Raw genomic sequence first — 25702 nt, 5'->3', positions numbered from 1 at the left:
GGAGCCCCATTAGGTACTAGTCATGTGAGTTTAAAACTATTGACATCAAGGAGGAGAATGTCTGCAACCAGAATACCATGCTTTTTCTCGAAGTGGAACGAAGGCAGGGAGTGGAAGCGAGAACCCAGAGACAAACGCGGGAGTAAACGTAGCGTATGTGCACGAATATACACGTATCTGTGTGTGTAAACTGAAGACCAGGTCTTAATCCAGCGTGCTTCCGCGGGGACTGAATTCTCCCAGGAATTGCAAACTACGGAAGTGTTTTGAGTTGGGTCAGTAGTACATCCTGGCTCCCACTTTCTCCTTGAACTTCTGTGTCTAGAGTGGGGTGAGCACCCTCAGTGGGGGGAAATGGAGGGCAGGTGCCCGGAGCTAGGCAGCGGCTGGGGTGGGAGGTGGGGGGGGGGGTACACGGGCCGTGAGCAGCCCTCACAGAGCCCCACGGGCCCCACAGCCCCGTCCCACGGGGTGTCACGAAGGAAACGCTTCCCCGCCCCGGGAAGCGGGTACGAGCAAGGTCGGTATCGAAATGTCAGTTGTTGGTGTCTGTTGCTCTAACGCATTTTTCGTAGTCTTTGCAGTTCAAGATTTCTGTTGTAAAGAACACTCAGTAGTTCGCAAAATCTCTTCCTGAATTTGAATCATTTCGATACTTACCTTAGGTAACCTGCTGGCAACAAAACCTTTTCACTCACCAGTATTTCCGCGACTGTTTATACAGTTATGTATGTATTATAAATATATGAGTGAATAATTCATTGTGAATTTTATATGTATCGTGAAGGATATGTGTTGATCTATCTTGACACGAGATCATGTGAAAGTTATTTTGAGCATTTCTGGAACGCAGACTTTGTTTCCTTTTTAGATGTTCTTTTATTTGTGTTGCTGTTTTTCCCCCCTCTTATAAAAATAGCATGACCACGCTGCTTTTAGATCAAAGAGAAGCTGTGGAGAGGGTGTCCCCTCGTATCCCAACGTAATTGTCAGGCGGTTGTAACAGATGAGACAATAAGCTCTCAGGTCCCAAAATGTACACAGCTTCCCAGTGATCTCCTTTACCTATTTCATAGATCATGATGAGAATTAAATGGGATGTTGTATTTAAATGTATGTAAAGTACTTAGTTCACCACTCGGCCTCTAGTGGAATGGGGTCTATATCTAAGGAGCCCGTGGAAAAGCAGATGGTGTAATTCACTGCCTGGGATTAATGACCGCGTGGCGAAAGCAAATAGAAGACTTGAGTTCAAAGAAACCAGTGATTACCTGTGATAATGTAGACGGCACCAGGATCTTCTAATGCATGAAGCTGTGAATTGGTTTCCCTTGTTGTGGCTTGTTTTCACCTTTGCTCTATGTGTTATTAGAAAAGGAACACTATTTTTAAATGACGCTAACCTCCTCAAAGCTGCCTGTAATGTTCTTACTTTGTGATTATAATAAACATTTTGTGGGATAAAGTTTGTATTTTAGTCCTTTCAGGAGGAGACCCAGACAGAATGTTCAAGTGAGTTTTCTGGTTTTCCGTAGTTTCAATCGCTCAGAAGTGTAAACTTTAATTTTGGGGGGCTTGAGTCAAAGGCTTAAAAGAAAAAGTCTTCTTAAAATTTTACAACGCTGTCATCAGTTTAAAAGATCATTTTGAGTCTTAGCTGGAGTCTGTATTATGAGGCTTTCTGTAACGGGCTTTAGTACCAATTGGGCATTTTGGAAGGTCGTAGGTACCTGTTGCATGAATGGCTAAGTGGAATTTAAACACATTTTACCTCCTGCTATGGTAGGTTTATTTTTGGAGTGGACCCTTTATATTTACCTTAAGTTTTCTGTTTTGGGGTTTTAAAAATATGCCATGTTTACCACTTACATCTAACAGGATAAAAAACAGCGTGTTTCAGTTTTTCCTGGTTAGTTAAATGTGGGGTCTTTTCCAAAGAGCATTTCTGTCTTGATGTCCTATGTGATTAGATTTTAAGCTCTATAAAGGTTCAGTTTAATGTCTAAATTTATGTCTCTGAATTTGAGTTCGCTGCTTTGAATTATAAATCCTCTAATGTCCAGCTCGTCCATTGAAAGACCAATTCAAGTGGAAAAAGAACAACTAATTGCTGTGGCCATGCTTTTGCATTTCTGTATTTTAGATTTCAGATAACAGAAGTGACGGGGGAGAAAGAAAGAAAGAAAGGAAGAAAAAAAACGGGATTAGTCTCTAATTAATTTTTTATTATTCTGGAGAAAGTTTTTATGAGTTGTGGGAACTGGCTACTGTGGAGATAGATAGATGCCTGTCAACGTGTAATTACACATTAAAGTTGATTTGCTACGGTAATTTGCAAGAATATCTCCTGTAATACCCCTTCTCTGCACTAAATAAACAAAATGCAAACGTAACAAAATTGGAAGTCTCCCCGAAGCTGCCGTTCTCTTAACCTCATGTTTTGGGGCATGCTTTGGGATGACCCTGACCGTGCAGCACAGTATCGTTTTGATTGCACGGGGTAAGGGCCGTTACGTTGAAGGTTGTAACTTCTCAGTTTGCGGTTTCCTGGGACTTGGAATCCGTGATAGCAGCATTTGAAACGAGCCACGTGCAGTTGTTGTGGGGTGTAACCGAGCTGCTTTGCCTATTAGCAAATACTTCGTAGGACCAACCCTGTCTCCCCCTTTGGTTTATCTAGAAGACTTGCACTGTCTGCCAGATGCTGCTTCCTAACCAGTGCAGTTACGCATCACACCAGAGAATCCATCAGCACAAATCTCCCTACACCTGCCCCGAGTGCGGGGCCATCTGCAGGTCGGTGCACTTCCAGAGCCACGTCACCAAGAACTGTCTGCACTACACGCGGAGAGTTGGTTTTCGGTCAGTATATCGTTTGCTTCCGTGCAAGTAAAGCCTGTTCACCTGTAACCGCACAGCATCGCGAATGGTCTGTGCGCACGGTTTTCGGGGTCACACAGTGATACCTCAATTAACAGATCCCCTGGGAGCCTAGTTTGTTGGTGGTCGAGTTGATCCTTTCGAATCCTTGTGGTATTGGCCCTCCGGTCCCCCCAGAGCTGAGGGTAAACGGAGCCTGTCCTTCCAGCCCAAACCGTGCATGGGGCCAGGTTCGGCTTTGATGACCTGTTCGGGCTTTTTCTTCCTGCACCCTTTCCAGCATCCCTCTGTGGTCACGCTCTGTGCATTTTAACCCCTGTAAGGGTACCATGCATCTCTCTGCCTCTTAACACATCTCCTCTGATCAGAACACAAAGGGTGCATGGTCCCTTACTTGTATTTCATCATGTCCAAGGATTGGGTGTTTGTCCTTTCCTCACTTTGCTCTTTGTGGAAGAACCTTCCACCCCAGGCCCCAGACAACCTCCCTCTATCCCTTTTTCCCCATTCCCCAAGTCCGGGCCGTTTCCCTCGTCTGTGTACATCTTAGCTATGGCCCTTTTCACCGCCCCCCTGAGACTCTCAGATTCGTCTTTTACAACGTCTGGCAAATCTCATGTTCATTTAGCTGGTATTGAGTGACGATGAGCTTGAACTTTATCTTCCGCTCTGTGACCTTCCGAAACACATTCCTGTGCCTTTTATATTTCGACCCAACAAAGGTCAGCCCAGAGAACAGGTTACTGATACACAGTGTCTTTGTTAATAGAGGTATTACTGTACTGTGTGTTAAGCGTTTGGTTGCCTGTCACTTTAACGTTAGACTGTTAATACACAGTGATATCTTTTAGTTATGATGCAGTTATGATATTTTATAAAAATGAAGTCTAGTCGGTATAATTTGATGGCTTTATTTCAGTGACACTTAGGGTACAGGATCAGCGGTTCCTCGGTGCTCTGTGCTTTTTTCTGACGCTAACAGAGACTTTGTGCCCATTTTTACCTCCTGCCTCCAAACCTGTGAAGCACACCTGCCTGATGCATTGGGATCTACCCGAGTAGGAAGCGTTTGGTTTGGAAATTACGGAACTAGAGTTTTTTTGGTTTTTGTTTTTTTTTGTGTATGCCAGTTTAGCCACTAATTTTATGGCAATTCATGTATTCTCCCTATGCCATGGTGCCTCTGTCTATAACCTCAGTGTGCTGTCCGAGGTCCGTCTCCGCTGGGGTGTGACCGAGTAGAACAGGATAATCTGAATGCATGCTTTCAGTGCCCGGGAGGAAAGTCACACGTCGCAGGTGCCCTTGACTCCACAGAACCCACACGCAGCGATGCTTTGGTTCTCACCCCATGGTTTGAAACGATTATCGCTGGGTTCTTTGTTTAGCAACGGAAAGCAGTTCTGCCACATCGTCTCCGTGCTATTCTCTCAAAAAGATGCCAGACTTTTCCTCAAATGTTTATTTTTCCGGTAGAACGAAAGTAAACTTGGGCTGGAATGAATAGAGGAAGTAGGACTTCTGCACTTTTCGCTATTCCTGGTGTCTTTCCTAAATTAAAACAAGCTGGCAGTCAGGCCAAAAGTCATCAGCTCAGTCGGAAAAGCCCATCCCTTGCGTCCCCCCCCCCGCCCCTTGCCCCATTCACAGAGTTACTTAAATTTGGCACTTGGAATTTCTAAGACTTTTGTGTTTAAGACAGGTTTTTTTTCTTGGACATGAGGCTGTGAAGATATGACCACGTGTGTACTCTGCTTAGTTCACGTTTACCTCTTTAGGTGGGAGAAAAAAAATTAACCTTGTTTTTTGTTTTTTGTTTTTTTCCTGCTATTTCAAGTAACCGTCCAGCCTAATACTTGATAGGGACTTAGCAGCCTCTTGGCCTTGTAATGGCTCCCCCCTCCTTTTTGACTCTGCACTTCATCATTTTCCATTTGATTTTTCTTTGGCCAGAGAAGTTCAGCATGGCTCTCCGGCCTCCCTCGCCTCTGTGACTCAGTGTGCCTTGTTATTAGGTATATTGTATCTCCCAGGTACTGAGTGGGTCACTCCCAACTCCCGGTTGATTTGGTAAAAGTCCAGTGTTTCTATGAATTTTCCTACTTCTTGATCCATTGGATCAAGGGGATCTAGAAAGGGGGTTTATAGGACTGTATACTGTAAACGTTAAAAAAAATTTTTTTGTGGGGGGCACCTGGGTGGCTCAGTCGGTTAAGCGTCCGACTTCAGCTCAGGTCATGATCTCACAGTTCGTGAGTTCGAGCCCCGCATGGGGCTCTGCTGACAGCTCAGAGCCTGGAGCCTGCTTCAGATTCTGTGTCTCCTCCTCTCTCTGCCCCTCCCCCGCTCATGCTCTGTCTGTCTGTCTCTCTCTCTGTCAAAAATAAATAAACATTAAAAAAGATTTTTAAAAATAAAAAAATGTATATTTTTTTTTACATAAAGAGAAACTTGATTGGTACCTAGAACACAGAGGACCTCGGGTATATGAAATATTCATAGGCTGGATTTTTAGTAGCATTAAGATACTGTATGAACTCTACAAATTCTGTCTTCTATTTGTCTGTCTCATTTCCATTCCCACTTGGCCTCTGTAGCCCCTGAAACTTTTCTTGCATCCGTCAGCAGGTATTCTACAACTCTTTCTCTTCTTGCTTTGTTTTTAAATTCTCTGCTTTCTTTCCTCATGGTGATGAGGGTTTTTCCTTGGACTCCCTGATGCTTTTTTTACCATGACTTAGCTACTTCTCCTTCAACTGTTGTCTAGATCCTTTAGCTTCCTGCTTGTTTTCTTCAAGATCAAATCTTCCGGTCCAGGCGACTTGAGAGAATGTCGAGAATTTGTTTCTTTTTCCCCTTCCTGGGTCTCGACTCTTTGAACACCACCTTCCTACCCTTGATGGGAAAGTTTTTCTGTTTATGATGCTAATGTAGAGGATCCTCCTGTTACATTAGGAACCCATTTTTGTTTTATGTGATCTTCCTCTTTCGTAGGAATCCTAGGCTTCAGGGTCGGGAAGAACTAAAAAGTGCTTGAGTTTCAACTCTTCTCATTTTACAAATGAGACATTCGCCCAGAGATCAGTAGCCTGTTCAAGACAACACAAGTTCAGTCTAACCCAAAATAATTTCAGTGTGGTTGGGTGGCTTTAAAGCTGAAAGTAGTAGTTCAAGTAGATAAGATAATGGAGCTTTCTTAATTATTCTATTATTATTTAGTATCTTTAATATATGGGTTGCCAAACATTACGCCTTAAGTCATTTAAAACGCGAATGCGTTAATTACGATTTGTATGAAATACTTGCGAAGCTTAACATGGCACCCTTTATAGAACCCACATGCTTCAAATAAGGCCAGTCCTGTGTGACTTTGGCATCCCCATAATTCAGGAGGGAGGTTCCAAGGATGGAAGTACCTGAGACTAATGCAGAAATGATCAAGCCCTGCCCGCTGGAAGGCAGGCCCTGTCCACAGTCCTCGTTCCTGAAGCCAGCTCCCACCTTCACTTCCAGGAGCGTGTCCGCTCAGGTGCATTACAGGTTTGTCTCCACAGACCCTACCCTCAAGTAGTTTTCAGGCGTGAACAAAGGATGGTGAGGTCATCAAATGGATGTGTCCGTAAGTGTTGTTGAGAGTCCCTGCACGAGAAAGATGAGGTTGGGGGGAAACGTATCTTAAGTGCCAGAGCTGGTTTCTGTGGGACTAGATGTGATCAGTTCTTGAGCTAATCCAATCATTACACACTCAAGAAGTCAGGGAGTTAACTGGAGAGGAATTCATTTAGTGATGTTGACTTGTCAGAAGTTTATAATTCATGTTATTTCTTAGACAAATGTAAGTAAGTGTGCTTGAACTTATTTTCCAGGAGATAAACAACCTAGGTGGTTAACTTTCTCTGCCCCACAGGCTCCCTTAACCTCCAGACACATTGACCACATCACTGTGCACCAGGAGACAGTGGCCATGGCTTCGATGCCAGTACTGATTTATTCTCTCTGCCCCTCCGTTGATGGCACGTAGGTTGAGGCAGTGAAGATTTCTTCCATTGGAAATGCCATTGGTTAGGAACCCCAGGGCCTGGTGTGAGAACCTAGCACGTGGGAGTGTTCTCCAGGGTCACAGGTCGTAAGGTCTTGCCATGTCCATTGGCCCCAATACAGCCCCCATGATCCATCGGTCTTCACAGTCCGGAGTTCGGGTATTTATTCCTGAAAAATTTAAAGATGCCCAAGAATCAGACCGTTTGAGTTTTATTTTTTCTTCTTCACTATCTTCTTTCTTAAATCTATAAAAATAATTTGATCTGTTATTAATAGAAAAAAACCCCAAAGCTTACTTCCAAAAAGCCATTAGAAACCTTAAAGAGGCCATTAAACCATGCTCATTTTACCTGACTTTTACAGCGAAGGTGCACATGTGTGAGGGTCCCGTGCTGACGACCGCGTGTTTGTTTTCCTGGCAGGTGTGTCCATTGCAATGTCGTGTACTCTGACGTGGCCGCTCTGAAGTCTCACATCCAGGGCTCTCACTGTGAAGTCTTCTACAAGTGTCCTATTTGTCCCATGGCGTTTAAGTCTGCCCCAAGCACACATTCCCATGCCTACACACAGCATCCTGGCGTCAAGATAGGAGAGCCAAAGTAAGTCCTGTTGCCTTCTGACTTTTATGCCACTGCTTTACCTAGCGACTTAGAGGAAGGAGTAGTTCTGTGGAAGAAAACTCAAAGAGATGAAGACTTAGGCCACCGCGCAGATTCCGATGCTCCGTGAGGCGCCGCTCGTAGCTCATCGCTACCTAACCCATTCAGCTCTTCCCAGGTGAAGCCTCTGTCCAGAGGAAAATGTTACCTATTATTTATGCTCTCGTCTTCAGTTGTTTTTTTTTTTTTTGGTTTTTTTTTTTACGAAGCAGGTGAATATTTATCAATTTTTGCTCTTTGGCTTACGATGAGCTTAACAACTAACTTCTTGGGGAACTGTAAAACGCGGTCTTTCCATTTTTACGCGGTTTCTCATAGGGACACGCTTTTCATCCTAACATTCATAATACGAAGTCCGTTTAAAACACTGGTTACTGAATTTAACTTCACAGCCAGTATAAGTCCTTGATTCATAAAAATAAACTTCATTTTTGCCTTTTAATCTTGCTCCTTATTTTGTAGTTTTTGCTTTACTGAGTCTTTAAGGACGAAGCGTCTGCTTCAGCAGACGAGGGTTGCCTGCCTGCATTACAGGCAGCTTAACAGAGAGGAGGGAACGTGGGCCTTGGACGCGGAGTCCTGCCACCCCCCCACCAGCTGTGAGATCTGGGACCATCACGGGCTCTGTTTCAACTTCCATTTTCTCCCCTGTAAAGTGAGGGTAGCGTTCCATCCCAGAGCTTGTGTGAGGCAGAGAGGAGGTGACATTTAAGATGCGTGGCACACAGTCCCTCTGTCTGGAGCACAGAGGGGGCTCAGTAGCACTGGTCCTTTCCACATTTCCTCTTTGTCATGTACACAGCACTGGAGCTGCTCTTGGCCAGGCTCCTTTATTCCAGGATTATTTATGGCAGTGTGGCATCTGATCGTGACGTGAGGCTAAATTTGCTGCCCCAGGCTATTGGTGGGTTTCACCCCACCCACAGTCCAGGAAAGCTTGGAGGGAAGATGTGGGTATTCCATGTCATATATGTCTGGCTTGCATTGTAACCTTTAGTTTGGGGGAGATATTAATGACTGGACGCTACAGGAATGAGTCTGTTTGCTAAAAGAACTACGATAAAATGGGATTCTGTTCTAGTGGGACCTTCGCTCTGATCTCTGTGGATCCTCAAACTGCAGATTGGGCGATCCATGTAGCACTTGGTGTCTTGACCCTGAAGACGCACTTCAGTGAGTTCTAGTAAAGCAGTCTTTGGTGTTCGTGGTAGTAAGGCTTCTGGACACTAAAGCAGTATCTTGCCCCCAGTTAATAGGTTTTTTTTTTATTTGGTTCTTTCTTCAAATAAATCAAACTTCACTGAAATCTGGAATAGTAGTTGTTACCTGGGAATACAGGGCAGCAAATTTTTAACATAAACCAAAAGAGCATTTTTCAAATTTGAGTCATGCGTAGGAAAAAATTATTCCGGTATTGTCCTAAAATTATTTTCACTATAGTGGTTCCTTAATAAGTGCCAAGCCTAAAGATAGGCATGGACTACTATGTTTTAAACTATAAAGCTAAAAAATAAATAAGTAAATAAATTATAAGTGAAATACGACAAAACTGCCAAAGCAGTGAACTTTAACTTAACTTCATTGATTCAAGGTGACCATGGTGCTTGGCTGGAGCGCGTCCTTCCCTGCGGCTTGGCTGTGGTACCAGGTGCCGCTTCTCGGGCTCTTTTTATCTTTGTTGGTCACGACTGGACCACAGCGTGCCTTGAGATCCCTCTTGCCTGCCGCCTCTCCCAGTTCAGGCTCTTGGAAAACCTTCCTTCCTGCGGCCTGCTGGAATGCTGTCCGGCCTACACTTGACTCGGAAGCTTCCTTTTGACATTAAATCCATCCCTGCCCTGCATCTCAGGGCAGCCCCCCCAAATCAGTAGCCCTGACTGCGTTGGAAACTCAGGCATCGAAGTCCTTTAGCAGTATTTGGTTAACAGGCAGTTATGCAAGTGACTCATCATTATGCAAGTGATGTGCATTAACTTAAAAGATCAGTATAAAAATACTCCACTCCCCCATTTCCTTTAGAGAATATGTGGAGGTCTGAAAACGCACCCATAAAGCCCTGCAGTCCCAGCAGCTCAAATTGAAAAGGACAATGCAAGAGTTTGTTTATTTAAAAAAAATTTTTTATGTAACGTTTACGTAGTATTTCTCAGATGCCAGGTACTTACTGTTCCTGTGTTTGTTTCTTGCTTTTCAGTCACTTTAATTACACTTAATTACATAAGAGACAGTTTCTGAACAGGTCCCTATGAAATAAAGCACGTGCAAAGTTGTGGTCGCCACTGGGCGGAGGGCTTTGGGGTCCGACAGAGCTGAGTTTGAACCGGGGCCCTAGGCTTTGTGCAACATCGAGCAGATCCTCCCATCTCTCTGCGCCCATCTGTGGTTCGCCTGTGGCAGGTGTGGACGCTGTCAGGTGTTGCTCAGGACAGTGCTTGGCGCTTAGTGGCAGTAAAGGAGGAGGTTTGTGGTGGTGATTTCAGAGCTGGGGATGTTTCATTCCATTTGTTGTTGCATGTGTTTCAAGGGTAGCACCCGGTTTCAAGGGAAGCAGGCTGTGGGTTGGACCTGAGCGTGGGTATTTGCTTTTAGCCTTCTAGTTCTTTTTAACCCCTTCCGCTGCCCTCCCCACTTCTCTTCGGTTCCACGCCACCCCACCCCCTGGCCTGGTTATCATATCCGACCGTTCCCTCAGTCCTGCCACCAGGGTAGGATTCAGTCACGCTTAGAAGTTCGGCTCTCAGAGCCCATTACGACCCCATAGGACCTCCGCCGCCGGCCCCACAGCCTGGGAATCCAGCCACGCTATGATTCTGTCTGTTCCCTCACCGAGCTCTACCCACACATTTGCCCGACTACCTTCCCTCCCCGGCCTGGCTGTCCCCTGTGGTTTTCTTCCATCGTCAGTCGGGATCGTCATGATCTAACTCTGGGTCAATGAGGCTCGTTTATTTGGGCTTTGTTTTTTTTTTTAACACGAGCACCATTTGAACATTTTTTAGTTTCTGTCCTACGCAAAAGTTGGAAGGACTCTATAGAGACTCTGACGTCCCTCCCCCCCACATTCCCTAATTGTCAGCATTCACGACGTTTAATATTACTCCACTGTCTCGTTCTCCCCGAGTCTCTTTTTCTCGTGTTCAGGAATAATGGGCAGCATGACATAAATATCGGTGTTCTGCCTCTCCTCCCAAAAAGGACAGCCAGGGATGTCCCCACCATTTAGCCGTCCCAATCAGAAATCGGTGTTGGGCTCATTCCTGCCCAGTGCTTAGACCCCATTACAATTTCTCTAATAAATGAGAAAATATCTTTTTGTTTGTTTGTTTGGCTCAGGTTCAAAATCCTATCCAGAAGCTTGTTCTGCATTTAACGGTCCTGTCTCGTTCTTCCCTCTGGAACAGTTGCTTGCTCTTTCCCTGCCTCTCCTGTCTTTGGTCATCCAAAAGAGGACACTGGCCTTTCGTTCTTGGGATGACCTCCGTCCGTCACGGCCTTCTTGTAGCTGGACTCGGGACACGTCCTCCTGGCAGGAAGCTCCTCATTGTGTTATGTCAGAGACACATGCTGCCTGTCTGTGCTTCCCGTGGAAGTTCGGACTTCATCGTCTGGCCAAGTGGGTGTCCGCCAGATCTCTCCTCTAGAAAGCCATCACCTCCCCCTTCATACGAGTTAGCAGTTTGTGGGGCGGTGTCCTGGTATTCTACCGGCAAACTGTTCCCCAGAAAAATGCCTAGGTAAATAGTTGATCTCCTCTCTTATACTTTTCTTTGCTCTGTGGTAGAGAGCATAAAAATCAAAGCAAACAAAAACCCCTCCCCAAAGGAATGTGGCACGAATAGAAGGAACCATGCCATTTTTCATGAAATAGTTATTTCTGAAAATGTAAGAATAGAATCCTGAGGAAACCTCTCTTAGCCTAGCTAGTAAATTTTCATTCTCTTCCTGAGGCTATTCTTTTCTTCTTACTGCTGTATGCTAATAACAGAAAAACTGAGAAGTACAGACCAGGAAAACAGTAAGAAAACCTGTAATACCATCCCGCAGAGATGACAGTTCTATAACCTTCTGCTTCTTCTCTATGCCCTTAGAAAGATGTGGTCATATCGTACATATTGCCTTGTTACGTATTGTGTTCATTTTCACGAAAGTCTTTCCGGTCATTGGTATACGTCCATTGGTATACGTCCATAGCATACTTCTTAAAAAATCACATAGTTGCTCTGACTTCAGTACTTAATATTACCGGATGTTGGGGCTACTTTCAATTCTAAGCGATTTTAAATAGTGAGGAAATGAACATCCTTGTCACACTTGGTCAGGTTAATGATGACAACATCACTTGTGTGCCTCCTTCGAGTGTGTGGCGAGGTCACGAAGTCCTAAAAACAAACAGACAAACAAGAACATCCCTCCCCTCCCCAGTCACATGTGCTCGTGATCTGCGCTAAATTACTAATATGTCGAGACCTTGGAAAACCCGTGCCGCTCAATCCAATTAAACTTACAAATTTTATGTGGAAAAAGGGGGAAAAAAGTTAAATCTGTAATGTTTTGATAGAACCACGAAGCGAGAAGTGCTTTCTTGAGAAGACCCTGAGAGGAAAGACATGGGGTTTCCAGAGGCATGCCTTTCTTTGCTTTGCTGTAGAAATAGCAAACAGAAGCACAACGTGGCTTTTTTCCTCTCTGACTTGTCCCTTCTGTCAGTGTTTCTCTGCCATTTTCCTAAGCTCCGAGGATTCTTTGTTCTTCTCGCCATTCTCCTTCCAAGGCAGTACAGGGGTCCCTGTGGCCTCCCCTGAGGACCAGGAGACCTGGAACAGTCACTGAAGAAAGGTGACCCATCCTGGAATATGTTCATGAACCACCAGGAGAGCCCCTGGAGGCAGAGGTTTGGTAGCGGGGGAGTCTAGTGCTTTCCCTCCTGCCTGAGCTTCAGTGGAAGGTGTTGATGGATAGAGGGGATTATGTTCAGAAGGTTCGGGTATAACGAATTAGTTTTTAAGGAGGTTGCTTGGCAGTAAGGTACAGAAATGGTTCGTAGTAGACTGTGTTCTAAACCATTTTAAACACAGCAGACATTCAAGTGTTGAAGCAACTGTGGTATGGATTTTCTTTTCTGTTTCTTTCCTTTCTTTTTTTTTTTTTTGGTGTATAATTGTTTACTGGCATAGGGCTTTCCTTATGAAGAACACGTAGAGAAATACTGCGATTTCAGTGTAAAATTGTTACGAACTCGAAAAGAAAACTCGGGGCAAGTAACAGCTTATGCAAGCATCAGAGCTGAACAGCCCGACTTAAGTTCATTAACAAAATTCTTTATCAAGTTAGGGGACCGCCATCCAGCTGTGTTCCTGGTCCTATCTTAAAGAATACCTGAAAAAAAAAAATCAAAGGTTCTTTTGCTCTGTGTTAAAATAACGAACAAACGAAGATCTTGTAAAAAACAAAACAAAACAAGTGTCAGATGTAGATGTGTAAGTAACAAAATGGTCATTAATTGAGACTTCACTGCAAAGGCGGTTGAATGCACCTTTACTCAAGCTGTGAAGATTGGTCTGCGCTTGAGTGATGCCAGTTGCCTTCAGAAGTTTGTTTCAAAGCTAAACTGTTTTTGTTATTTTTACCGTGTTTACGTGTTCTCACTGCCTCTGCCCCCTTGAGATGTAAAGTAACAGTTCCCTCGGCTTCGGAGTTGAGGGCTGACTGACCTGTCCACACACTTCTTCTGTTTTAGAATAATTTATAAGTGTTCCATGTGCGACACTGTGTTTACCCTGCAAACCCTGCTGTATCGCCACTTTGACCAACACATCGAAAACCAGAAGGTGTCTGTTTTCAAGTGTCCCGACTGTTCCCTTTTATATGCACAGAAGCAACTCATGATGGACCATATCAAGGTGTGTGCGCATCTCTCGTGTCCGTTAAGTGCATTGCAGACCCACATTCATTGATCACGAGTCAAGGCTGAGCTGTAGATGCCGAGGAAGCTGCATGCTGTTGAGGGAAGGGAAGGGTACTGATGTTGGTACTGAGCAGTTTACAGAATGCGGCCGTCAGACGTTCGCTTGACTGACGCCGCTTATTCCTGAGTCCTGATCTGGGTCACCATGAAAGATCAACACAGAGTAACAGATGAATGCCCTGGGATTCTAAAAGAAAAATAAAGTATTAGGATTCTTTTTTTTTTGTCCTACATGTGAAAACGATGACGATGCAGTTTACTTTTCTTTGAGAAGTCCGTCTTGTACAGGCTTTAGAAATAGACAAGGACTCTGGCGAATTGTGTTAATTCGTTACAGATACCGGTGTATTTAGGAAAAACGAGGTCTTCCCTTGAGATTATTTAAGCAGTTAAATTTGCATGATAATGGATGCCCCTGGATCTTTTCTTCTTTTTTTTTTTTTTTTTTTCTATCAAGGTTGCATGTAAATTGATAGTGAAATGTGCTGGGTACAGCACAGTGTCTGGTCCCCGGTGAGTGTTCAGTTAACGAAATAAATGTCCAGTTTGGATAACCCACCCCCGACACCCAAAAGGGGCGCCTAAATCTCTTCACAGCCTTTTAAGCTCATGATGGACAGAGCTTGAGTCCTAGTCTCTTAACTGCCCACTGTGATGGGGTAAGCAGTTTTATTCCCATGTGATTAGGAGATAATATCCAGCAGTCCTCAGAGCTTAAAGGGACTTGACTCTTTAAAAAGAGAAAATAACAGGCCCAGCATCATTAACTCCATCTCTCTTTCTCTTAGTTCTTCTCTTTTTTAATATATTATACGAGAAAGGTCAGTTTCAAGAGCAGATGAAGGTCTGTGAATTAGTCTAGTCTCATCTTAGTTAAATGAATGGACCGTTAATCCTTGAAATTTCCCGTGTTGAGCCTATGTGCGCTCACATAGTGTAACTGCCTACTGCAAAGAACCTAACGTCTCAGAGGGTCTGCTGGTTGGCAGCCGGGAGAAGGGGGTGGCACTGGGGCATTCCTAGGGTGAATCAATGCATGGGAGATAGGTTTCCTGATCATCACTTGAAGTGCAGTAAAATCCTCTTCAGTTACTTCAAAGGTTTTCACTAAAATTACAAAACCGTCTTGACAACAAATATTTATTTAGTGAATGACCAGGAAAAAAAACCCCCACAACATCTGGAAAGTGGGGTCATCGACTTTGCGGTTAGGGTCTTCCTTGTGTTAATAGTGAATTTGGAGGAATACAAGGTTCCAAGAAATAGAGACTGAAGAGGAGTGGCAAATCCCATGGCCACAAGGACGAAAGAATTGTTTTTATTCACCTGAACCTTTATAAGACTACATGATACGAAAACAGTGGGAATACTCGCTTATGTTCTCATTTCAAGTATGTTCCATACGTTTAAAATACCCTGCCTTTCTTTATGTGTTTGGGGATGGGTGAGAATAAAGATAAAGTTTTAGGGGCCCCCTATTTTTGCGTTTTATTTTTAAGATCTACACCAGTTCTTGTGACTTTATTTATATCACTAGCTGTGCTGTTCAGTTTTTCACAAGGAAAAGAATTAAGAGAAAGGAGAGGAACAGTGTTTCCCCACATACATGTTCATGTAAAGGTAGATCCTTATTTGCCTAATTTAATCCAACTCGTATCATTTCTTTTTTTTTTTTAATTTTTTTTTTAATCTTTATTTTTGAGAGAGAGAGAGACAGAGAGACAGAGTACCAGCAAGGGAGAAACAGAGGTGGCAGGGGAGGGAAGGAGACACAGAACTTGAAGCAGGCTCCAGGCTCCAAGCTGTCAGCACAGAGCCCGATGTGGGGCTTGAACTCATGAACCGCAAGATCATGACCTGAGCCAGAGTTGGACGCCCAATCGACTGAGCCACCCAGGCACCCCCAATTTGTATCATTTCTTCTGCCAAAGCATAGATTTATTCACCGCATAGGATCCCATGCATAGACATGTTGGCATTTACATTTAAAGCAAATTCTAAGTTACAATCATTCAAGTTATTTGTGGTTACAGGACCTAAGGAAAGGTCAGTTTTAAGAATTAAGTTGTATTTCTTTTATGAAAAAAAGATACTTGTTTTTACCAAACAATGTTATTTTTACTTGTGATGTGAAAATGAAATGAGTGAATTAGAAATTTCCATTTTAGCACACATTTCATTGCACAGCTGAACTTTTGGCTGCTTTTCTGTAATTTCTGTAGCCCTGCAAGGTCAGCTTACAGAAGAATGTTTTGTTTTATTTTATTTTATTTTATTTTATTTTATTTTATTTTATTTTATTTTATTTTTTGTTTATTTTTTTCAGAAGAATATTTTAATACATCACCCTCTCCTCAACTTGCATTTGTCAAAAATGTATTTGCCTAGAAACGTATGAAAAATTTGCTAGAAAATTTTGAGGTTTGCTTCCTTTGGGGTTTAAATGGTTAAAAATGAAAAACCTGGCTTCTGTTTTGAAAAAGGCCAGTGCACAGCCTTTTGGCCACCAAGAGATCACGTCTCGCCCCAGATTGTCTCTTGCCAAAGGACATCAGACATTCCTCCCAGGCCCTTTTGAGAGACCAGTTTAAGTGTCCTCTGGGTAGACCGGTGTGGCCCCTGCTCATGACATGATGACAGACCCTCTTTTTCCTTCTGGGGTAAGACAGTACTGACGAAGGTTGGTGAATTCTTGGCACTGCTTAGAGGCAGGCTTTCCTGAGAAATTATGATGGAGAGCACGCTGAGGCAACACCTTCTTGAACACTCAAGAAAGACTGTGGAGCCGAGATCTATTCAGTGTGAGTCTGTGGGACGTAGGAGACCCCGGGCTCATTTGGAAACGTGTGTCACGTTGTGTCCTTCTGTAGGTTCTACAGGTTCAGGACTCTGAGGCTAGTAGCTACAAGCCTGAATGCTGGCTACGTGAGAAGGCCCTGTTCAAAAGATAAATCCTACCTACATCATTGAGGCACGGACTGATTTCCCTCCTTTTTTGGGGGGGGGGGCAGGGAGGGTTTGGTGAGGGGGAACTCTGCTTCTAGAACACAAAACAAAAACCAAAGCAAGCAGATCTTTAGACCCAGATGGCACTAATTTTACCCCATTAGAAATTGGAATCCTGCGAGTGTAAGTTCAGATAGCTGTCGTGGCTGTTACGTGAACGATAATAAACACTCTAAGCAACTGTAAGAGGCTTTTTGAGTATCGGCATCTGCTGCAGACAGTCCACAAGCCTGGGTGGTATCGGTAAGAAGAGAGAGACCGGAGTAGGCTGTAGGGAGATTGAAATGAGCCCCGAAACTCCCCAACAAAAACCCAAACTCTCCCAAGTGTTCCAAGAATGCAGAAGGTACGAAAGGGAGGGAGAAGGCTTTGTTCTGGTCTCAGGGTCTTGTTAAAGGTGATCGGCTGGGGGTCTTGAATACCTGCCCCGGTGTCAGCCTTTTCACGCGTTTCTGGATAGATGTGAAAGTAAGATGTTCTTCCCCAGATAGAGTGTGTTGCACAGGACTCACGGGTTCCCTGGGGGAGGATAGGCAGCCAGGAATAATTTGGACTCAATACAGAAGGCTTTTTTTTTTTTTTTTTTAAGAATTTAAAAATGGCACAGGCTTTCAGAAGTTATTTGAAACTAAAAATGCATCGCTTAGAGCAGCCATAAAAGTTAATTCCCCTTTGTCTCTTTTCAAGTGTGTATTTCACTTCGGTTTTCTTCTTCCTGTATTAAGAAATGTTTCTGAATGAATATAACATCATATTGGAATATCTATAATGTGTTAAGATAGTCCACACGTGCTTTCTCTCAGTGGTAACGATTTGTGATAGATATTTCTTTTCTTTTTGTAACATAGTCTATGCATGGAACATTGAAAAGTATTGAAGGGCCTCCAAACTTGGGTATAAACTTGCCTTTGAGCATTAAGCCTGCAACTCAAAATTCAGCAAATCAAAACAAAGAGGATACCAGAGCCACGAACGGGAAAGAGAAATTGGAAAAGAAGTCTCCATCACCTGTGAAAAAATCCATGGAACCCAAGAAGGTGGCCAGTCCCGGGTGGACGTGTTGGGAGTGTGGCCGCTTGTTCACGCAGAGAGATGTTTACATTTCCCACGTGAGAAAGGAGCACGGGAAGGTAAGAGCGGAGGTCACCCCGTTAGTGCGAGGAAGGGCACGGGCCTGGCATCACCTGGGAGCTCGGCTCTGCCAGGAATTAACGAACCAGGAAGAAAGGAGGAGAGAAAGAAAGCGATGTTTTGAAAACTGTTAGGAGTTCTTTGTTTTGTTTTGTTTTTTAATGTTTATTTTTTGAGAGAGAGAGAGCAAGCCAAGGAGGGGCGGGGGGGGGCGGGGTGGGGAGAGAAATCCCAAGCAGGCTCCGTGCTTTTAACGCAGAGCCTGATGTGGGGCTGGAACTCACGAACCATGAGATCATGAACGGGAGCCGAGACCAAGAGTCGGTTAATCAACGGAAGTGACCCAGATGTCCTCGTTAGGAGTGTTTGTATGACGTAATGTGATTCTTTGCAGAATTGGTAGTGAGAAAGAGGTACCTCATCCTTCCTTAAATTCTACAGGAGAGGCTTTATACCTCAAAATCAATGAAAAATCTGAGTTGCAATATTTATTTATTTTTTTAAACGTTTATTTATTTTTGAGACAGAGACAGAGCATGAACGGGGGAGGGTCAGAGAGGGAGACACAGGGTGTGAAGCAGGCTCCAGGCTCTGAGCTGTCAGCACAGAGCCCGACGCAGGGCTCGAACTCACGGACCACGAGATCATGACCTGAGCCGAAGTCGGTCGCTTAACCGACTGAGCCACCCAGGCGCCCCTGAGTTGCAATATTTATATTCTGTTTAAAATAGTAAGTACACGTCTCCAACTACTAAGCATTTTTTAAATGCCCGTTGTTAGACCTAATAAATCTAGCAAGATTATTTTGTAATGTTTTTCTGGTGGTTTCTAAGTTGGATTGTTCTAGAAAGAGTGTGCATTGCACTTGGTTTTTGTGTAACTTAAATCTCTTACTCTGTAGTAGTTCTCCCTCAATTTTATTTTTTTAATGTGCTATTGATTTGTTTAAAAAATTGGACATCCTTTATATGTCACCCCCGTTTCTGGATTTGGGTAATTGCTTCCTTTTGACGTTGCTTAATTTGCTTCTCTTTATCCCATAATTCTTAGAAATTTGATTAGACCCCGGTTGAATTTTTAGATAAGAATAGGTGCTGTATTCTTTTTGTATCAAATCCCAAGGCACCTAATGGGGGCTGGTTTCTCTTCGTGACACTATGATCCACCATTGGGTTCAGATACAGTATACTTTTAAAAAAAACCATCTCCATTGCTTTAACTTAAGGCAATAAAACCAAATAGTTCTCCTTGGGGAGCCTGTGTAAAAAGTACATAGGAGTTGGTTGGTAATTAGTATATACTAGATCCTTGAAAAGTTTGTTAAATTAAGTGTTTTGACAATGACTTTGTCGTCTCATTTATACTGTTTTATTTGAGCAGCACATGTGGTTGACGTGTTTTACCTCACTGCCGTCTCCAAATGGTACGAACTTGTCTCTGAGCATTGATCACACTGCAAAAAGATGTTTTTATTTGGTCTGACTACACTTGATTCGGCGTCTCTTCATGGAAAAAGTACTTACAGAATATATATGGCTTTACTAACACGTTGCTTATATAGTCATCTCAACTTGAGGGTCATAACAATATTCATTGCAAATACTGAGTAGTTCTTAAGGGGCAGTACTTGGTTAATCTACTGTATAAATACACTACCTGTAGTTACATTTCCACGCCCGTTGTGGTGATTCTAGGAAACGTCTTTTTTTCTTGGCATCCAAACCGGACTTTACAAATGCCAAAACAGGAGCAGACCTCGACCTAAGGAGCCCAGAGCTTTCATTTCTTACACATCTGAGATTTTTGTAACCATCTTGGAACATTTCCAACTTCCTTCTTCTTTTTTCTTTTTTTTTTTTTAAACTACCTTTATTTTGCACATCCGACAGTCATTGGGTCTAGAATAAAAGATGAGGAGACAGCTCCGAGAAAGATGTGGTGGGATGATGAAATTCAACACTAACTCGAGCTGTTTGCCCTAGGACAGTAGCATAAGACACCGCCCTGAGCTGGCTGTGTGTGCCGATGTGCCGGGCACGGCGTGGGTACCTTCCGTTAGAGGCAGCCGTTCGTCCCGGGGAAGCGTTGGGCTTAGTAGGTTTTAGGATTAGCTTTGAGGAAGTTGAGAGCCTGCCTCTTGGGATGCGGCACTTGAGATCAGGTCCCATTTTCAGTGCCGCTCACGCGCCTGGAGAGACCTGCGAGGAGGTGGGGAAGGGAAAGGAACGACATGTCTTCACAAACCGGTGAAATGTACAGAGTGCGGACCGTGTGTCAGCAATCTGTGCATGCCTTCTGCCGTTCTGAACCAGACCAGATCCCTGCACCTCCCGACAGCCCGCCTACAGGCTTCTCAAGTCTCTGTTCCCGTTCTTCTTGCCTCCTGTCCGAACCCTTGCGTCACCTCTCTCCATTTAAACTGCAAGCCTCCGATCCCCTGCCCTCTGTCTTTTCTGTCTCTTCCCTTCTGATGGTCAAGCAGGCTCCTTTCTGGCTGCCCTTTTCCACTCCTGGTTCCTCCTCCTCGGCCACCTTTGAGGTTCAGCTCCACCTTGTCACAAAACCCACCTCCTTAACTGTCCAGGCAGTTCGACATTTGTCAGTCTTTTCCTCAGTTGGCAGGCCCCCCCCCCCCCGCCCATAATTCACACAATGGGCAGGGCTTTTTAAAAGCATTTTCTACCCTAAGTGTTGAACACTGCTCTCCCTCCTGGGTTTTCTCCCGGTTGCTAGAACACCCATCGGGTTTCTGTCCTGGAAACATTCCACTGTCTCTGGGAGATTTCAGTTAGTCTCGTGGCTTCACTTCTCATATACGTGTATGTGTACATAGCTTCCAAATCTCCATCTCCAGCCGTGGTTCCTTGCTGCATTCCAGTCCCCAAATCCAGCCGCTTATCGAATGTTTCAGCCTCTTGGATAATTCCCAGCAACTCTTAGCCTGTCCAGCTTGGAACCCAAGCTGCTTCCAACAGCCACCCCCCCAACCCCCCCAGCCTTTACCACCAGAAGCTTGTTGTCTGACCTGACTTGGTGGTTCCTTCCTTCTCCCCGGCCGCCTCCCTCATCCATCCATGCGTTTCATCCCTTCCGGTCTACCCGTTTTATCTTTGTTCAGGCCACCGTCATTGTTGCCTGATGATTATTCTCACTGTAGCCAGAGAGGGCTTTCCGATCGTGCAGTGTCGCGTCCCCACTGCCCTCAGTCGTCCGGCGGCTCCCTCGTGTCCTCTGATGCCCCTTCCTCCGGCTGCGTCTCACATGGGGCACGTTAGACAAGCGTGGCTGCCCCCTTGGCTTTAAACACTGTTTGCCCATTCGTCTCTGGGGCTTTTTGGTGGTGGTCTTAATTGAAGGAGTGCACCCTTCTAGTGGCAAACTTCTCTTAGTCCTTCGGGTCTCAGCTTCAGACCTCACCCCGTCTGGAAAGCCTTCCTTGCTCCCTTCTTCCTGCAGGTTTCCGTGGCAGCCTGAGTTTCCCTTACCGTATCTCTTACCACTCTGCGAAGGCTGCCTCTTACGTCTGCTCACAGTAGATGCTTTATGCTTCTTCCTCTCTTCAGTTCCCGTCCAAAAAGCCTTTGGGGCTTCTGTTCCTAGCTCATAGGCAGCCAATAAATACTTCTCGAATAAATGGATCAAGTACGAGTAACTGACTTGAAGGACACCTAACCTCTTAAGACTTAACTTCCCCTTCTTTAAAATGGGAGTATTGTGGGGCGCCTGGGTGGCGCAGTCGGTTAAGCGTCCGACTTCAGCCAGGTCACGATCTCGCGGTCCGTGAGTTCGAGCCCCGCGTCGGGCTCTGGGCTGATGGCTCAGAGCCTGGAGCCTGTTTCCGATTCTGTGTCTCCCTCTCTCTGTGCCCCTCCCCCGTTCATGCTCTGTCTCTCTCTGTCCCAAAAATAAATAAACGTTGAAAAAAAAATTAAAAAAAAAAATGGGAGTATTGCATACTTTAGTGACCTCAGAGGGTCCTGTTTTATAGCTATCTAGTGAGAACTGCACGTGAGGCGAAAAGCAGCCTCCAATCCTTCTGGACTTAAGGTGAGACATAAACATGAAGTTATAAGGCATTTGACAATTGTGTCTGGCCAACTGTCCCAGGAGAGCATACTATTTTACTTCAATCAGGTGAGAAGTTATTGGAAAGATCTGATTTTACTGGATTCCCCAGTGAAATATCACGTTATGACACCAGGTACATGTTCTGAACCAGTGAACCGTGAAGGAATACTTGACGTTAATACTGTAATCATGCCTTTAAAAATAAATATATGCGTGGATAGAGTCCTTTTGAGAATAACATAAACACATTCTGCCAACCACAATACAGGAATTTGCTGGAATTTTATTGCTATTAGTACGATGATTATTTTGGAGAGAAGATTTTGAGTTAGGAGTAAGCCCGTGTGGCAGAGATTAAAAATTTATGTCAAGATAATTCACGGCTTCCTCTTTTAAGATGGCCTTTTTTGGTTTCAATAATTGTTTCCTTTTTTTTTTTTCTCCTCTTCTCAATTCCCATCCAAAAAATTTTTACTAAAAAATATTTTGTACGGAGTTCCATGCCAAAACAAAGAAATTCAGTAGCTTTGTCTTCAAGATTCAAAAACATGTTTCCAGCTGTACTGCTTAGTTAGTAGCTAGTTTATTTCTTTAATGCATATACACACATATATATATATATATATATATATATATATATATATACACACACACACACACACACACACATATTTTACTAATATTAACCCAGTATCCACGTTTTGTGCTTTTTTAAATGTATTTTTTAGTAAGTTGTTATAATCTGATATGAAGTCAAATAATTAAAAAAAAAACTTGGGGCAGAGAGTCCATTAAAAACTCAGATGTAAGAATTTAAAAACAATTTGCCAGATCTTTATTTTAGTTATTTAAAAACGAATAGTTAAAGCAGCCACATTTAGAAACGACTGTTAACAGAAATTCCATACAGAGGGACTGGTATAAAATTAATCACTTTCTAAAGTTGATGTTAGTGTCTTGCTATGGGCAGGTTTTAGCTGTCCTTTTAAATCATAAGCTCTTTGAGGACAAGTTCTAAATCGGTTTATTATTGTAGATTCTGTGGTTTGTGATGCTGTGCCTTGAGTGTTGTCTTTGGAGTTACCGATTAGAGAAGTTCTCAGATCATCGCCCGCCCATTTGGAAAGGGCTTTTGTGTTAGTCAAGTCTAGGCTTGAGCTTTAAATAGTTTTTGACCACAGAAATCCCTTCATCTTTCCTATGTCCGTACTCTCAAATACAAAAACAGGAAAATGAGACGTATTATTAATCTGATGATCTCATCTCAGCATTGAGCCCTTTCCCAGATAAATGTACAAATACACAGAATTTTATGTACAACTGTAGAGGCTCAGCTACTTACATTCTTTCTTGGTCACTTTTAGGGGGCTTCTAGGAACCTCAAATTAGGATCCCCTCAATGAGGTAACAGCCAGCAACATTCTCACAGACCATGCATTCTGCACTTACGTAACCTGACAGTAAATAAAAAAGTAAAAGGTGTCTGTACGTGTTCAAATCTTGAAAACTACCAAGTGATATGTGATAATCATAGCCATTTTCTCATTTGCTGCCAGGTACCCCTGTATGTTGAGGAATCATTATGGAACTTTTTAAATAGAGCATAAACAGAGGAGCATTTACTGAATGATGGAACTCGGATGCCATTGAAATTTACCTTCCAAGACTCTTTGAGATTCTTTGAAGGTGTAGATGTGGTCCAGTTTCAGTTCTGTGTCTAGAATTGGGAGGAGGAGCTAAGTTACTGTCATAGATGAGCAGTCATTCTGGCTTTGACTGTCTTAGTACAGTCCACCCCTCTTTGCAGCTGCAGAGATAAAGCATTCATCTCAAGGCAGCGAATGCCCTTTGATTTGGCACCAGATTCTAGTTCAAGAGTTGGCTCCTGTGTCGTTTCTACACACCCCCCATTTTTGAGGCTTCCTTACTTTCTTCCGTCCATGTATTTGTGAACCATCTTGTGATTTCCCCACTCCAGCCCTGCAGCCAACCATTTATTTCTCCAAGAAGACTGGTTTCTTTCGTTGAGAATGAGAAGCATAGATTTTCAAGAGACTGCCTATATGTATTTGATCACTTAGCATGGGAAACTATAATTGGGAAAACGGTATAGATGGAAAAAAGCAGGAACCTTCAGAGTGACTTCTCACTTACTGAGTGTGAGCTAATAATGTATTTGGCAGTTCATGGATTCTTATCAGATGCTCTTGGAATTACAGCAAGCCACAGCTTGTAAAATATATCCAGTTGTTGGAGGGAATATTTAAGACATTTTCTAGAACATGAAGGAAAAGGGCAGTACAGACCAGCCCATTGTTTTCTGGAAGATTCTGTTTACAGTTGACCAAGAGAAGGCAAAAATACTTCGTTCCTATTTTGCTTCTTTAGGGAAAATGGAACTAGTGTCATTGAGGGAGAAGTGGATGCCCGGGAGAGAGAGCAAGGCCCTCGCTAGTGTAAATGAATGCTCTTTTCCCCCTTTACGTGGAGCTGAAGGAACTTGCAGGCGGTAATATAGATATATACATTTTAATCATGGAAAATGGGGTGTGCTTGTGTAAAAGGAGCAAGTTGGGCTGATTCTGAAAAATTGCAGGTAGGTAAGTTCATTCTGCCTTACCGAACCCCAGCATTTCAGAGACCACATTGTCGAGTAGCTGGGTTCGGAGCACCAGGAAAAAGAATTTGACAAAGACTAAGGACAGGTGATTCCAGGTAAATCTTATTTCCTTTTGTTCCCAGGGTACTTGGTGGTAGGTAAACTAATGCCAGAGAGAGGCTAACTGGGTCTCAGTGCAGCTTTTGAGAGTCTCTCGCTTACTACTGTTTTGTGTAAAATAGCACAAAAGGGCCTGGATGAACTATTGAATTTATAGCTGACTCTAGGCTCACTGCTGTGTTGGGAGAAAGCTCCATTTTCGGATCAGATTTTACCCGGCATTCCGATCAGTGACTTTGACTGTAGGGCAAGAATCTGGGAGGGATTTTGCCAGGTAAATCTTTTTTTTTTTTTTTTTGAAGTTTTATTTATTTATAGATAAATAAGTAAAAAGAGAGGCAACGCACGTGGGGGAAGGGCAGAGAGACAGAGACTCCCAAGCAGGCTCTGCACAGCTAGCACAGAGCCTGACGTGGGGCTTGAACCCACGAAGCCACGGGAATATGACCTGAGCCGAAGAGATCAGACCAAGAGTCAGACACTTAACCGACTGAGTCACCTAGGAGCCCCACAAGGTGCATCTTAACAAATAAATGTTTATTTAGGTTTAAACAATCCAAATACTATGTGGCACAGGAGGGAGGTTTTAACTGCCATAGATGAGCAGTCATTCTGGCTTTGACTGTCTTAGTACAGTCCACCCCTCTTTGCAGCTGCAGAGATAAAGCATTCATCTCAAGGCAGCGAATGCCCTTTGATTTGGCACCAGATTCTAGTTAGTCGTTCTCAACACTTGAGTGTGCCTCACAGTCACCTGGAGGGCTTGGTCAAAGGCTGATTGCTGGGCTGCACCCCCAGCAAGTTTCTGACTCAGTAGGTTTGGGATGGAACCCGATAATTTGTATTTCTTACAAGTCTGCCCTTTGAGAACCCCTGGTTTACCCTGTGTGGCAGTGAAATCCCATAAAGCCCATTGATTTATACAATAGAAATGTATTTTTTGCACACGCAGAGCTTGCTGTGGGTTCAGGCACTTCTGTGGGGCAGCTGTCCTTCCACCGATGACTCCGTGATCGAGGGAGTTTCTTTCAGCATAGGTGTCACTGCAAGGAGTTGAGGGGGAAGGCTGGAGTATCTCATCTGGTCTTTACACACCCTTATTCTGGGTGTGACGCACATCACATCATTGGCCATGATGAGTCGCGTGACCAGACCCAGTTGTAGCAGGCTGAGGAGTGTGTTCTCCTGTGTGCCCTGGAGGGGAGGGAATGACCCAGTGATGTTCATCACACC

At 43.9% G+C, this 25702-nt stretch overlaps 1 protein-coding gene across 4 annotated transcripts in view; it reads left to right on the top strand.

Annotated features, from left to right (window-relative positions):
* ZNF532 (zinc finger protein 532) overlaps positions 1 to 25702 on the top strand; it is a 59128-nt gene that overhangs the window by 12586 nt on the left and 20840 nt on the right. Inside the window, exons 2-5 of one of the 4 annotated variants that reach the window (XM_047086122.1) lie at positions 2681 to 2862; positions 7344 to 7520; positions 13318 to 13480; positions 17400 to 17681. The exons of 1 other annotated variant lie outside the window; for it this stretch is intronic. In XM_047086122.1, the coding sequence (XP_046942078.1) occupies positions 2681 to 2862; positions 7344 to 7520; positions 13318 to 13480; positions 17400 to 17681 (804 nt within the window). The remainder of the gene's footprint in view (positions 1 to 2680; positions 2863 to 7343; positions 7521 to 13317; positions 13481 to 17399; positions 17682 to 25702) is intronic. 2 more of the 4 variants (XM_047086123.1, XM_047086124.1) reach the window with 2 other exon arrangements.

The sequence above is a fragment of the Lynx rufus genome, unplaced genomic scaffold (assembly GCF_022079265.1).
Source record: "Lynx rufus isolate CCGP_SWC_20201006 ecotype Redwood Valley unplaced genomic scaffold, mLynRuf1.p SCAF_20, whole genome shotgun sequence".
Classification (NCBI taxonomy): Eukaryota; Metazoa; Chordata; class Mammalia; order Carnivora; family Felidae; genus Lynx; species Lynx rufus.
The sequence above is the reverse complement of the archived record's forward strand: the minus strand, read 5'-3'. Positions and strand labels throughout refer to the sequence as shown.